Source organism: Marmota marmota, unplaced genomic scaffold (assembly GCF_001458135.2).
Source record: "Marmota marmota marmota unplaced genomic scaffold, marMar, whole genome shotgun sequence".
In the NCBI taxonomy this organism is placed as follows: domain Eukaryota; kingdom Metazoa; phylum Chordata; class Mammalia; order Rodentia; family Sciuridae; genus Marmota; species Marmota marmota.
Window position 1 is genome coordinate 19,602,728 of NW_025999842.1, and position 13,843 is coordinate 19,616,570.

Sequence of the window (13,843 nt, forward strand, 5' to 3'; positions counted from 1 at the left end):
CAGGCAGCCGACAGTCGCCGAGTCGCGCGGGCAGCGGCTGGCGGGTCTGGACCTCTGCGCTGCGTGGCGGAGATTCACTCGTCTAGCGCAGACTGTCCCTCCAAAAATCCTACCGATTCCCGGCCGATCTCTCTTTAGTGGAATTTTACTAGGAGTTTCTCAGCAGGTCGTATCTAAGCGTATCCATGCGTCTCTCTGACCCCGTTGTTGAGGAGGTACTGAAAGCGCTGCCTCCAGGCAGCCGACAGTCGCCGAGTCCCATACTTTGTTTTTAAAAGAAGGGATCCTCTGAAGTCACAGTCCTACTGATAAGGATCCCCCAAATAATTCTAACTAAATAACAGATTACCTCAGTGTGCGTGTGTGTGTGTGTGTGTGTGTGAGAGAGAGAGAGAGATTATGGGAATGTGTCTGGGTAGAAATGTAGGTATATGTGTACAGGTGTGTGGAGTTTGTGCATACAGGAGTATGTGAGTAAACAAGGTACATCTTTATCACAATGATTTAGCTGGAAGTCCCTGGGACTAAAATTAAATGTCAGTCCAGCCAAGTGTGGTTGGTCATGCGTGTAATTTTAGCCACTCAGGCAGCTGAGGCAGGAGAATTCCAAGTTCAAGGCCAGCCTCAGCAATTTAGCAAGACCCTATCTCAAAAAAATGGCTGGGGATATAGCTGTGTTATAATGACCCTGGGTTCAACCTCCAGTACCAAAAATAAATGTCAGCCCCACTCAGCTAACCTTCTGGAAGATCTTCAATAAGTACCTGAACCATTTCAGCCAAATCTGGTAATGTATCTGGAAGTCCACCCACAAATGAAGTCCACCCACTGGTCTCATCTACACCCCCAGCCTGCTCAGTTGAGCACAAACTCTTCAGTTAAATCTTGTCAATCCCCATCCCAAACTTAAATATTGAATTATGACCTCCACATCCCCAGCCCCCAGGTACTTGCTTAGATACTACTTTAAAATAAAGATGACTTCAAACAGTTCCCACCCACCTACACAGTAAAAGCCTCTCTGAGAGACACAGCTGTCATGTATTATTCCATCACTCTACCCTACTACATACACACATACACACACATGCAAACCAATATCTGATCCCTTGACATCAACCCAAGGTAAGCAGACTTACCCTCCCCCTTTGCTACCATGAATTTTATTCCTGGCTACCAACCCCACCCGGCCTTGTATTTATCATCACCCAGCTCTGGTCCCATTCATCTCCACTTCTTACCTTGTCCTTGATAGTCAAGAACTATAATTCTGAGAAAAGTACAGGGGACTGATATTGGCCAAATTATATCATTATATTGTGTGCATGTACAAAAATATAACAACAAATCTCATCATTATGTACAACTATAATGAACCAATAAAAAATGTGGAAGGAAAAAAAGCTATAATTCTGACTAGACTTACAGCCAAGACCAGAAAAAATGGATAGCAAGATTGTGTTTCTTGGCACACATAATAGGATTAGTAATAATACTTGTATAGCATCAGACTTCGCCGTTTATTGACAATTTCCTCATTTTCCCACATCCTTGAACTTTCCATTCTTCTACTCTCAGTACATGATCTACAGTCACTACACTAGAGTGGAAGGCAGCTCAAATGACACAAATCATATATACTTTACCTACATTTGAATATGACATCAATTGATATTCAAAAAGAGCATCTGAGATTGGCAATGAGTTCATTGACCCCACCTGATCCTAGTTGCTGCAGTATTGGATACATCAGAAAGTGGTGAGCCAACTGCCCAAAAGACTTCAAGGAATAACAACAAAACAAGGACAGAAGGTGGAATTCAACTCCTGTTTTAGCAACAAGTATTCAGTTTCACCTGTAAGGAGCTGGCAGAAAACTTACTGGCCCTAGACACCACAGCCTAATGAAGCATGACCAGGTTCACGACTCTGGCCTAGAATTCTACATTCTACATACCAGTACCCACCCACCCGCAGCAACTCTTACACCAGAAAAGTTTTTCAGGGCTTGCCTTTGATCAGCCGCTCAGGTCTTGTCCCTGGTAAGGTCCACATTGCCTGTGCCAAGTGTCCAAAGACGGTGGCATCGAGAGTGGAAAGCTTGGGCCCCATGATGTACTTCTTATCACCTGCAGCAGATAAAACAGAGAGATCACTCACTGTCACAATAGCATTCAGCACACTCTCATTATGTTTATCTAACTGCACCAAAAAGCTTTGCAGAGTCAAAATGCATGCATGCCCTTTTTCTTCAAAACATTGAGAACAAATGTAAAGTGAATTAAGAAATTCTGGGATACATCAAACCCACAGCAAGGTAAGGCAGGGAACAAATCCAATCCAGATAAACAGATGAGGGAGGGTGTTTATGGGGAAAAAAGAGAACTGATCACCAACTGACTTCCAGTCTCAAACTGGAGGTCTCAAACTGTCTCTCTTTGTTACTACAGTTTGAGACTGGAGAATACCCAGAAGTTTGATTAAACCAACTGAGAAGTAACCCAATGCAGCACTCAACCTCAGGGCATATATAATAATTAAAATAACAAATTTCCTCAAGGAAAACAAGAAGCCCAGGCTACTGAAGAAGCTTGAAGGCAAGGTTTCCCGTGACACCTCTAAGGTCTTGGCAAATTTCAACACTGAGTACCAGCTTCCTTGGGAAACATTAAGCAAAAAGAAGCTATGCAGTCAGAAGCTCAGCCCTGACATGAGGCTCCTAAACAAGAAAGTTTCACACTGCTGTTCCTGTCCCTCCATTTCCACCACTACTGACTTAGTTCAGGCCTTGTCACACAGAGGATCACATCCAACCAATTAAAAGAGTCGTACATTGTCTCCTGAGCTGCTGTCAGGGCCTGTGGCATCTAGTGGCACAAGAAGAGATGGATCCACAGACGTCACATCCTGGCACCACTGTTATTCATCTGGTCATTACCTAAATTCTCAAAGCCTCTGTTTTCTTACCCACCAAACGGGGATGATATTAAGAGTACCTAAATCCTTAGCACTACTGTGAGTATGAAATGACATACACATGTAACAATCTTAGCATGGAATGTGGATAACTCAAGCAACATGAGCTCTCCTGATGAGAGCCCTTCCCTTCCTCCAGGACACTCCACAACCCACCTGAACTAAGACACTCTTTTCATTATGTCAGTCCCTCTCACGAACACCTTCCATGGTTTATGAAATAAAATCCAGACTCAACTTAAAAGACGAGGGCCATTATATTTACTTCTAACTCATGTTCCAGCTTTGTGCCCTACTCCTCTCCCCGACTCTAGCAAACCTGAACTCTAAAATGGGAGATTCACCAGTTGTGAGAGGAATAACTGAAGTATCCTGAGCAGAGCACACAGAAACCCTGCCTCTTCCTCTTGGGCCCCTTAAGTGACATTTTTTCCACATTGCACACTGTATACTGGTTGGGTTTTATTTGTGGGTTTTATCATTCCAGCTAAATGGTAAGCTCTTTGAAAGTAAGAGTCATTTCTTATTTCTACTTAACAAACTTTTGTGCCATGTTTTCTACACGTTTAGCACAATTCTATGTGCTGTACCCTACAACTGTCCACCCATTCCATCACATTTGAGTGGCAAGCTGAGGATGTCACAGATCTTATGTCAGTGTGTAGCTAAGACAGGAGTTCAATCAAGCCATCTGTTAGAGTAATTGTGTCCCATTGTTAACCAACTTCTCTATCATTTGAGTGTTGCCCCAGGATCTAAACCTATTACCCAAATACTGGGAAAACACTATCTGGGAAAAATTAATGACAAACAAAAAATCTCTAGGTATCACTTGTTCTCAAGATTGCCAGATATTTCTTGATGATTCATCTTGCTGACTCCAAACACCTCAACCACTCCTCTGCTGGCATTAAGTGATTACAGGTGGGCAGAGGGACCCCCTCCCCAAGAGCTCTCAGAACATCCTGCTAGGATTGGAGAGGTGCATCAATCAGATGACCAAATGGCCCTCCCTACCAGACTGTGCCAGGGCTCTACCCATTCATGACCCAAACAAGACAGTCTATGAAGTGGAAGCCAAAAGGGCTTTAGGGCTATTGTGATAAGAGCTATACACAGCTTCAAAGAGAAGAAAATGAGTTTGTTTGTTTTTTTTATAAAAGAGCAATGGTGGATTCATGAACAAAAAATAAATAAGAAGGAAGAAAGAAAATGTTGATTTCCTTCAAAAAGTACTCTAAGGGAAATGCCAGAGTTTAAATAGTGAAGTCTGATGTCGAAATCAAAGATTTGGGGGACAAAATGAAGATAGACAGATGATAGATAAAATACTTGAAAAATCTGATAATAGAGTACATAGGATCTTGATAAAAAGAAAAAAATCATAAAAATATACTGTTATTTGACTCCATATATCAAATAATGCATACAGTGTTTAGTCATGATTTGCCATCTGGTCTCAGAATGTTAAAAGTGGAAGGACATTGAGTTAGTAACAGAACCAGACTCAGAATGCTGGCACCCAGGCCTCCAGACTTCTGGCCCAACGTCCTTGTCTCCACAATGTCACAATCATCATCATCTCAGAAATAAAGACTCCAAGGAACAGCAGTGTGTGTGTGTGTGGGGGGGGGGGACTTTTAAAGTTTGCAAAAGGATGCTTTGGTTAAGAAGGAACATAAAATAGAAAAAGGAAAAAATAACTGAAACCTGATTTTGTTTTTTAAAGGTGCTTATAAAAAGAATGGATGAAATCTAGTATGTGAGGAAAATGCAGAATGGTAGATACAAAATTATATGTATATAAACACATGGTTATAAATTTTTAAAATATACAAATATCTCCTGTCATTAAAAAGTCCTCAGAGTATCCAATAACAGGAAGCTTTTTAAAACGTTTATTTTGAAATAATTTTGGATGTATAAAAAATTTGCAAAAATAGCATAGCTCCTGTATGTCCTTCACCCAACTTCCATAAATATTAATATCTTAGAGAACCACAGTACATTTATCAAAACTAAAAGAAATTAACCATTAGTATAACACTGCCAACTGTATTATAGACTTTATTCAAATTTAATTCATTTTTTTAACGAATACCCTTTTTGTTCCAGGATCCCACATTTCATTTGTCACCCTACCTCCTCAGTCTCCTCCAATTTGTGAAAGTTCCTCCATGCTCCTTGACTTTTCACAAATTTGACATTTTTAAAGAACACTGGACTGTTATTTTGTAAAATATCTATGAACTTGGGCTTCTCTAAGGTTTTCTTGTGACTAGATGAGGTCATGAATTCTTAGCAAGAATACCACACAAGTAACAATGTATCTCTTTTGATGGTTAATTTTATGTGCCATCTTGACTAGGCCATGGGGTATCCTGATATTTATTCAAACAATATTCTGGGTGTATCTATGATGGTATTTCAAGATGAGATTCGTCTTTGAATTCATAGAATGACTAAAGCAAATTTCCCTTCCTGATATGGGTGGGCCTCATCCAATCCATTGAAGGCTTCATAGAACAAAAAGGCTGAAAGCCTCCCCCCAACCAACCCCGTAAGAGAGAACTCCTTCTGCCTGACTGCCTTCAAACTGGGACACTGGGTTTTTCCTATCCCTGTCTCAAGTAGAAGCATCAGCTCTTCCTGGGTCTCAAGACTGCCAGCCTTCAGACTGGACCCATACCATCAGTTTTGGTCCTTGGATCTTTTCATCACATGAGAATTCTACCATAGAATGCCAACTCATCCTGCACATCTTGGGATCCATAACTCTGTGAGCCAATCCCTTATATTTAGTTTCTTTATACCCAATTGGTTCTGTTTCTCTGGAGAATCTTATGTAATACCTTCTGAGGGCATCATTGTATCAAAGGGCACATAACTATACATCTTAATATGTGGTATTAACCTTGATCACATGGTAAAGATGGTATCTGACAGGTTTCTTCCTAATAAAGTTACTATTTTTCCCTTTGCAGTTAATAATCTTCAGAGAGATACTTTGAGATTGTACAAATATCCTGTTTCTCTTGACTGTGACCCATCAATTTTAGCATCCATTGGTAGATGTCATCTGAAACAATTATTTTTATGGTGTATGTTTTATTGTGGTTTTCTCTTCCTCTCATTTCTTCTACACATATTTATTAGGATTCTACTGTCTCTATACCCCCACTTGCTAATGTATTCAATTATTTATTTAAGTATGCACTCATGAATATTTGTTGATTCTATGGGATGCAGTCCAGTACTATCAACATTTATTTCGTTGCTCAAACTGTTCCAGCTTTGGGCTGTGGAGCTTGGCAGGAAGCATTTTTAAAAGGTAAACTAAATTAGATTTAACTCTGTTTAGAGACAAAGAGGCCAAGCTAAAGGTCTCATTTCTACAACACTTCTGGGGTGCAGAAAGTGGTCCCAGATCCCATGACTAGAGGGGTTTAGAAAACACAAAACTCCAAAGGCAGATCTGAAGGGCACTAAAGGATCAGGCATGGGTGATGAGACACCTCGAACTTCAATATTCGCAGGTGAACCACCTGACTGCTCCTGTAGGGATACCTGAGCATCCGTAACTCTCCCTGTCAGTCCCTAGGTTGAGAGTGTGGACTCTGAGCCATTGGGGAGGGCAAATAAAGGTTGAAAACATGAAGTCAGTCCCCAGCAGTGAGGGACCCAGGGCACATCACAGTCCCTGAAATGTGCTCCAACAGAGGCCAGTGCTCACAAGCACCAGGAACACCTCCCTAAAGGCACAGAGCCCACCTGCCTGTGAGGGTGACCCCCATATTCTGTCACCTGCAGTGGCAGTGGGACTTCCCATGCCCAGGGTGAGTTGAAAGACCTCCATGGTTGGGTCTCCCATTGGTCATCAGGGAGCACAGACCATGAGGACATACAAGAATAGAGACCACCATGCCAGAGAGGAAGACCCATGTGGATTTGAAGGAAGATCACGGCAGGAATGCCAAAGCTGGTTCTTCTGCGGGGTGAGAAAATGTCACTAGACCCAGGCATTTCAAGAATCTGAGGTAACCTATCCTGGATGTTTAGGCAGCTCCTCTCTGTGAGGAAGGCCATATTGTACATGCAGGAACCATGGGGGCACCATGGATGACCCAAGTCTGAACATGGAGTACTGAATCATGAATAGCAAGAATATTAAGGGCATTTGCTGTTTACATCCCAGACTTGAACTCATGATGATTGAACTTAATCACAGATTATTGGTCATAAAACTTTAGCAACCTCCATTAACCCAAGGTTACTTATTCTGACCTCCAAGCCTGACCTCTGGCTCTTCCCACGTTGTCTTCTACCTCTCCTATCATGAGCATCAACAGAGGGCTGACCCGAAGATACCAGGACATGACAAAGACAAGGGTATATGGAAGACATCTGAGCATGTGGGCTAGGTCCCTCAACCCCATTACCTGCCCTTTTCCCCATTAGCACAAACTAGTGTGATAGCTGGGAGATGAAGTGGGGAAAGTAAATATGGAGGGCAATTGTCCAGGGAGAATGAAATCAATCTTGAGTCTGAAAAGAATGGCCACAATCCAATCACAAGGAATCAAGCCAAATGGAAGAGCAAGGGAGCTACAGCGTTGAAGTAAGCAGAGCCTGGTAAGCAGCAGAACCAAGGGAACATGAGGGGACAAGCACAGAGCCATATAGGTCTTAAAGTCCTACTGGCAAGTGGGGCCCCACATAGCACAGCTGAGGAAGTACTCACAATCCAAGGTTGTTTGCCTGATGCTAGATTCTGAGCTTCCTCCTTAGGGAGGATGCATGACAGCTGTCAATGTGGGACTCTGTCCAGACCCAAGCCAAACAGGCGAGGTCTGCCTCCTATGAATGCTCCACACTTCAGTCAAACATGAAGGTGACCAGCCCATCACCAGCACTCACCCTATCTCCCTCCCTAAATAACATCCACTTATCTAAGCTTGAGCTGGTCTTAAGGGAAGGGTTAGTCTTACTATGAGACAACACAGATCTCTCTAGAATTTCCCAGTTTCTTCCTCCGAAATCACACAAAGAATTTATGGCCACATTAATTCTACCACAGCACCCATTCACAATCTACAGTAACATCTAAGTAACATTTACCACTTGTTTTCACATATATCACCATGAGATAGCAAGTAGAAAGTTTATTCAGAGCATTGGTAAGAGCTACAGAAATGAACCTCTGTACAGCATCTCCTTCTGCCCTTGCTAATTCTCTTTCCCGTTTCCACTGATCACTCTCAGCTCCAATTCTGCAAATTAGTAAAATTCCCAAATGCTGTAAGTTGCAGAAGATAAAATACTGGCTATGCTAGAAAATATAGGTTTAAAGAAGAAATTAAAGAGAATAGTCAGCCAGGCACAGTGGCACAAACCTATAATCCTAGTGACTCAGGAAGCTGAGGGAGGAGGATCACAAGTTCAAAGTCAGCCTCAGCAACTTAACGAGGCCCTAAGCAAATTAGTGAGACCCTATCTCAAAAACAAAAAGGGCTGGGAATGTAGCTCAGTGGCAAAGCACCCTTGGGTTCAATACCCAAACAAACAAACAAAAAATTTAAATAAAGAGAACAGTCAAAAGATCTTCAAAAACTCATTTTTCTACCAGACTAAGAAATAAGAGCAACTGTATGTTTCATCTACATAGAATTCCCTATATTTGAACACTGATTAAGATTTTAAGTAGATAATTCCAGGAAGTCTACATAGATGCCATTAGTATTTCTAACTGTCCCTCTCTCAACTTTGATTAACTGGGAATTGAAGGGAAATTGAGAAACGAAGATTTTGAGTACTTTCCCCAAGGAAAGCACAGAGGAGGTCAGTAATCTTAGAAGTCAAACGTCAAAGAGTATACTCTTTAAGCTTTTTCTGTTTAAAGAATCTCCCACAGCACAAAGCTACAGAAAAAAATAATCTACTTCCTATTTTCTCTGATGCTCCTGATCAGACCTCTCTTTGTCAGAAATTGTACATATGTCAGGCCACTTCCTTTAAGGAGCCCTTGTTCACATTCGCAGCATACTCCAAAATCACTACATAAACGGTTCCCTCAACTATAGGGGCTACTACTTCATGCCTGGGGTTATTAGTGATTCTTATGGGTAAATCTCAGAATTAAAATAATCAACCTTGATAACATTCTGACATCTATTAGTTGCACCAATTGGCTCATGATCTGGTAAAAGATAAAAGTACATAGGGGATACACTAGAAGAAGCCCTCCTTCAGATGTCATACTAGAAAGCAATTGAATATTCCTATAATTTCCTATATGATTATCTGAAAGAACACACAAGAACTTCTTTCAGCTTGTATGAACTATTCCAACACCTTCCCATTGACCACCAAAATCAATCATCCCATTTCTTCCTCGCAATCTGGTCTTTGCTGATGTCCCAGCTCTTAAAGTTCCCTAGGCATGAGACCAGGAAGCACATAAGTTCCCATACTGTAAGGAATGGGTTGTGATTTCTCTTGTGTACTTCAGTCCTCCTATCAATGAGTCTCAGCACCTGCTGAACTCTACATTCAAAGGATCCATAGGCATCTTTTGTCACTTTTGGAAACCTGGAGGAAGGATTTGTACCCATGCAGAAAAATGTGACACTTGGGAAATCTAGGTTACAGAATATTCCTCAGGAGGAGACAAATGCATCCTCAGGCTTAATAATTATATCTTAACAACACTGAATAGCAGGTCCTGGAAGTCTTATAGAACAATAGCTAACATCTTGAAGGAAAGTGTCAGTGTTACCAGCTCATCAATGATCAGCCTCTTTGTTTCTCTTTCCTCAAAGTTACTTGTAATACTGTTGCTTCTGAGTATGACTACAAATTTTGCTAAAAGGGTGAGATCTGAGGGCTATAAAATGTATATGATTTAAGACTCCCTCTCTGAGCTGCTGGGGTTGTAGCTCAGTGGTAGAGTGTTTGTCTAGCACGTGTAAGGCACTGGGTTCAATCCTCAGCACCACATAAAAATAAATAAAAGTACTGTGTCCACCTACAACTAAAAATACTCTTTAAATTTATTAATTTTTTATTCATATATGACAGCGGAATGCATTACAATTCTTATTACACATATAGAGCACAATTTTTCATATCTCTGGTTGTATACAAAGTACATTCACACCAATTTGTATCTTTATACATGTACTTTGAATAATAATGTCCATCACATTCTACCATCATTTCTAACTCCCTGCCCCTTCCATTCCCCTCCCATCCTTCTACCCTATCTAGAGTTCATTTATTCCTCCCACGCTCCCCCTCCTTACCCCACTATGAATCAGCCTCCTTATATCAGAGAAACCATTCGGCATTTTTTTTTAGGATTGGCTAACTTCATTTACTTCTCCAGCGCCATCCTTTTACCTGCAAATGCCATGATTTCATTCTCTTTTATTGTTGAGTAATATTCCATTGTGTATATATGCCACATTTTTTAATCCACTTTCATCTACTGAAGGGCATCTAGGTTGGTTCCACAGTTTAGCTATTGTGAATTGTGCTGCTATAAACATTGTTGTGGCTGTGTCCCTGCAGTATGCTGTTTTTAAGTCCTTTGGGTATAAAGGGAGAAGACGATAGCTGGGTCAATGGCAGTTCCATTCCCAATTTTCCAAGAAATCTCTACATTGCTTTCCATATTGGCTGTACCAATTTGCAGCCCCACATCCTCATCAATACTTATTATTGTTTGCATTCATAATAGCTGCCATTCTGACTGGAATGAGATGATATCTTAGAGTAGTTTTGATTTGCATTTCTCTCATTGCTAGTGATGATGAACATTTTTTCATGTATTTGTCAATTGGTTGTATATCATCTTCTGAGAAGTGTCTTTTCAGGTCTTTGGCCCATATATTGATTGGGTTAGTTGTTTTTCTAGTGTTTAACTTTTCGAGTTTCTTATATACCACAGAGATTAGTGCTCTATCTGATATGTGAGAGGTAAAGATTTGCTCCCAAGATGCAGGCTGTCTGTTCACCTCACAGACTGTTTCTTTTGCTGAGAAGAAACTTTTACAGTTTGAGTCCATCCCATTTATTGATTTTAATTCTTGTGCCAAAGGAGTTTTATTAAGGAAGTTGGGGCCTAATCCCACTTTTTCTTCTATTAGGCACAGGGTCTCTGGTTTTATTCCTAGGTCCTTGATCCATTTTGAGTTGAGTTTTGTGCATGGTGAAAGATAGGGGTTTAGTTTCATTTTGCTGCATATGGATTTCCACTTTTCCCAGCACCATTTGTTGAAGAGGCTATCTTTTCTCCAGTGCATGTTTTTGGCACCTTTGTCTAATATCAGATAATTGTAATTTTGTGGATGAGTCTCTGTTTCCTCTATTCTATACCATTGGTCTACCAGTCTGTTTTGGTGCCAATAGCATGCTGTTTCTGTTACTATTGCTCTGTAGAATAGTTTAAGGTCTGGTATAGTGATGCTACCTGTTTCACTCTTCCTGCTAAGGATTGCTTTAGCTATTCTGGGTCTCTTATTTTTCTAGATGAATTTCATAATTTTTTTTTTTTAAAAAGAGTCCCTCCCTAGTTTCTCAAATGCACTTCTGAAGTAAAGGAAAATAAAGCACTCAACTTTAACTGTATTCCAGGACTGGCTTTGCCCCGAATTTAATTTCCATCTTGGCTGTCCTGTATTAGGCAACCAAAGGAACCAGTTCTTCTAATTTTATTCAAAGGTCATCTCTTTATAAAGACTATCTGGCAGTCCCCAAATTTTGATTAATAAAATTACATATCACACAGGACTCATTGTTATGGGGAAATTTAAATTCAAAGCCTTCTATAAGGATCTAACCCTTTTTAAAAAGCTGATTAGTAACAGTTTCTAGAGGAAGGTTTGATGTTTGGCCATCAGGGTCAGAGGAGATCAACTTTGCAAGCAGACTCCACATTCCTAAAGAACTTTTCTTCATTGTATGCATCGCAGTTGTCACCTTAGTTGGAATCCAGCATCCTCAACAACTTTTAGACATCTGAGCAATCACCAAACTGGCAAAGATCTTTAACCACCAGGACTATTTAGAGCCTTCCAGAGCCTTACTCAGATTAACTCCTCCTTAGGCACAGATCATATTGCTATCAACCTCATCTTCTTCTTTTCTTTTTTTTTCCCCAAGAGATTGATTCCAGGGGTACTTTATCAGTAAGCTACATCCCCAGTCCTTTTTAAATTTTTTATCTGGGGACAGGGTCTTACTAAATTGCTGAGGCTGGCCAAGAACTGGAAATTCTCCTGCCTCACCCTCCCAAGTTTCGGCGATTAGAGGCATACACAGCCATGCTCTGCTCAACCTCATCTCTTTAGACATGGGAATCCTATACCTTATACCTTCTCAAATGATATACTTGTTCCTCTGTTGGACATCATGCGAAAATTTTGTGTGACACTTCTTTTCAAGTGAAGGGCTGAGTCTCAGAATGCTCTTGTCCCATGTGCTCTGGCCATTAAAAGGTTAAGAATGTCCACGTAATTCTCCCAGGTACACACGATTTTCTCAAAGATCACTGAATCCATAGAAACTTCCTGTGTGTGAAGCTCTGTAATCTTGGAATTGGCCCCAGTTTCTTCACAGTCAAGATGAAAATATGTCTGCTAGAATCAGAGTGGGCAATAATAATAGTCTCTCAAGAGACTGAAAGGTAAGATTCTGTTTCTAGGGTTGGGGTTATAGCTCAGTGGTAAAGCACTTGCCTCACATGTACGAGGTACTGGGTTCCTCAGCACCACATAAAAATAAGTAATTAAAGGAATTGTGTCCATCTACAACTAAAAATATATTTTTTAAAATTCTATTTCTAAAATATGTAAAACCTTTTATCTAAATAACTTGGAAAAAACTGAGGCCTGGTGCTTGCCACCCATTACGGCAGGATAAATACTCCTCTGCTCACAAGCTGGCTTCATTCTCCACAGCTCAACAGCTGCTGAAAGAAGCACCTATGTGTTTAATGGGTTTGGAGCTATCTGGATGTATTAATTGCTGCTAGCAACATAACAAATTACAAACCAATTTAGCAGGTTTCAACAATATACATGTATTTTCTCACATTTTCTATGATTAAGAATCCAGGCAGCCTTAGCTACATGCCTTTGGCTCAGGGTCTCACAGTCTGCAATGGAGATGTCAGCCAGGTGCATCTAGTTTGAATCTTAAATTCCTCCAAACGTCCAGGTGTTTAAAGTTGGGTCCCTGGAGGGTACTACTGGGAGCTGGTGAAACCTTTAAGAGGTAGGGCCTGGTAGGAGATCTTTAAGTCACTAGAAGCATGCCCTTGAAGGGGATAGTAGAACCCTGGCCCTTTCCTTCCTCCCTCTCTCTCTCTCCCTCTCCCTTCCGCCCCCCCCCCCACCCCACCCTGCTCCCTAGATATGAAGGGAGAATTTTCCTTACTCCCACCTTTGCTACCTGGCACACCCACAGAGGCCTATAGGTAATGGGTCTGCCTGATCATGGGCAGGAACCTCCAAAACTGTGAGCCAGTATAAACCTTTTCTCTTTATAAACTGATTATCTCAGGCATTTGTTATAATATAGGAAACCTGACTAACATATCAGGGTTGCAATTATCTTAAGGGCTGATTTGGGGAGGATCTGCTAACAAAATCACATGGCTGGTAGCATACTCAGGTCTTCTCTGGCTCTTGGCCAGAAATATCTGTTCCTCACCATGTGGACCTCTCTGAAGAGCTGTTCGTGAAAGAGTTGGCTTGTCAGAGAAAGTAAGTAAGAAAGCAACAGTGGGTGAGAAAGAAGGCCCAGAATAGAACTGCAGTCTTTTTTGTAATCAAGTCTTGGAAGGGTCATTCCTCTGCTAATGCCA

At 41.1% G+C, this 13,843-nt stretch overlaps 1 protein-coding gene across 4 annotated transcripts in view; it reads right to left on the reverse strand.

The window, feature by feature from the left end:
• Faxc (failed axon connections homolog, metaxin like GST domain containing) overlaps positions 1 to 13,843 on the reverse strand; it is a 74,479-nt gene that overhangs the window by 11,627 nt on the left and 49,009 nt on the right. For all 4 annotated transcript variants that reach the window (XM_048812925.1, XM_048812973.1, XM_015499520.2 and 1 more), the window contains one exon: positions 2,013 to 2,129. In XM_048812925.1, the coding sequence (XP_048668882.1) occupies positions 2,013 to 2,129 (117 nt within the window). The remainder of the gene's footprint in view (positions 1 to 2,012; positions 2,130 to 13,843) is intronic.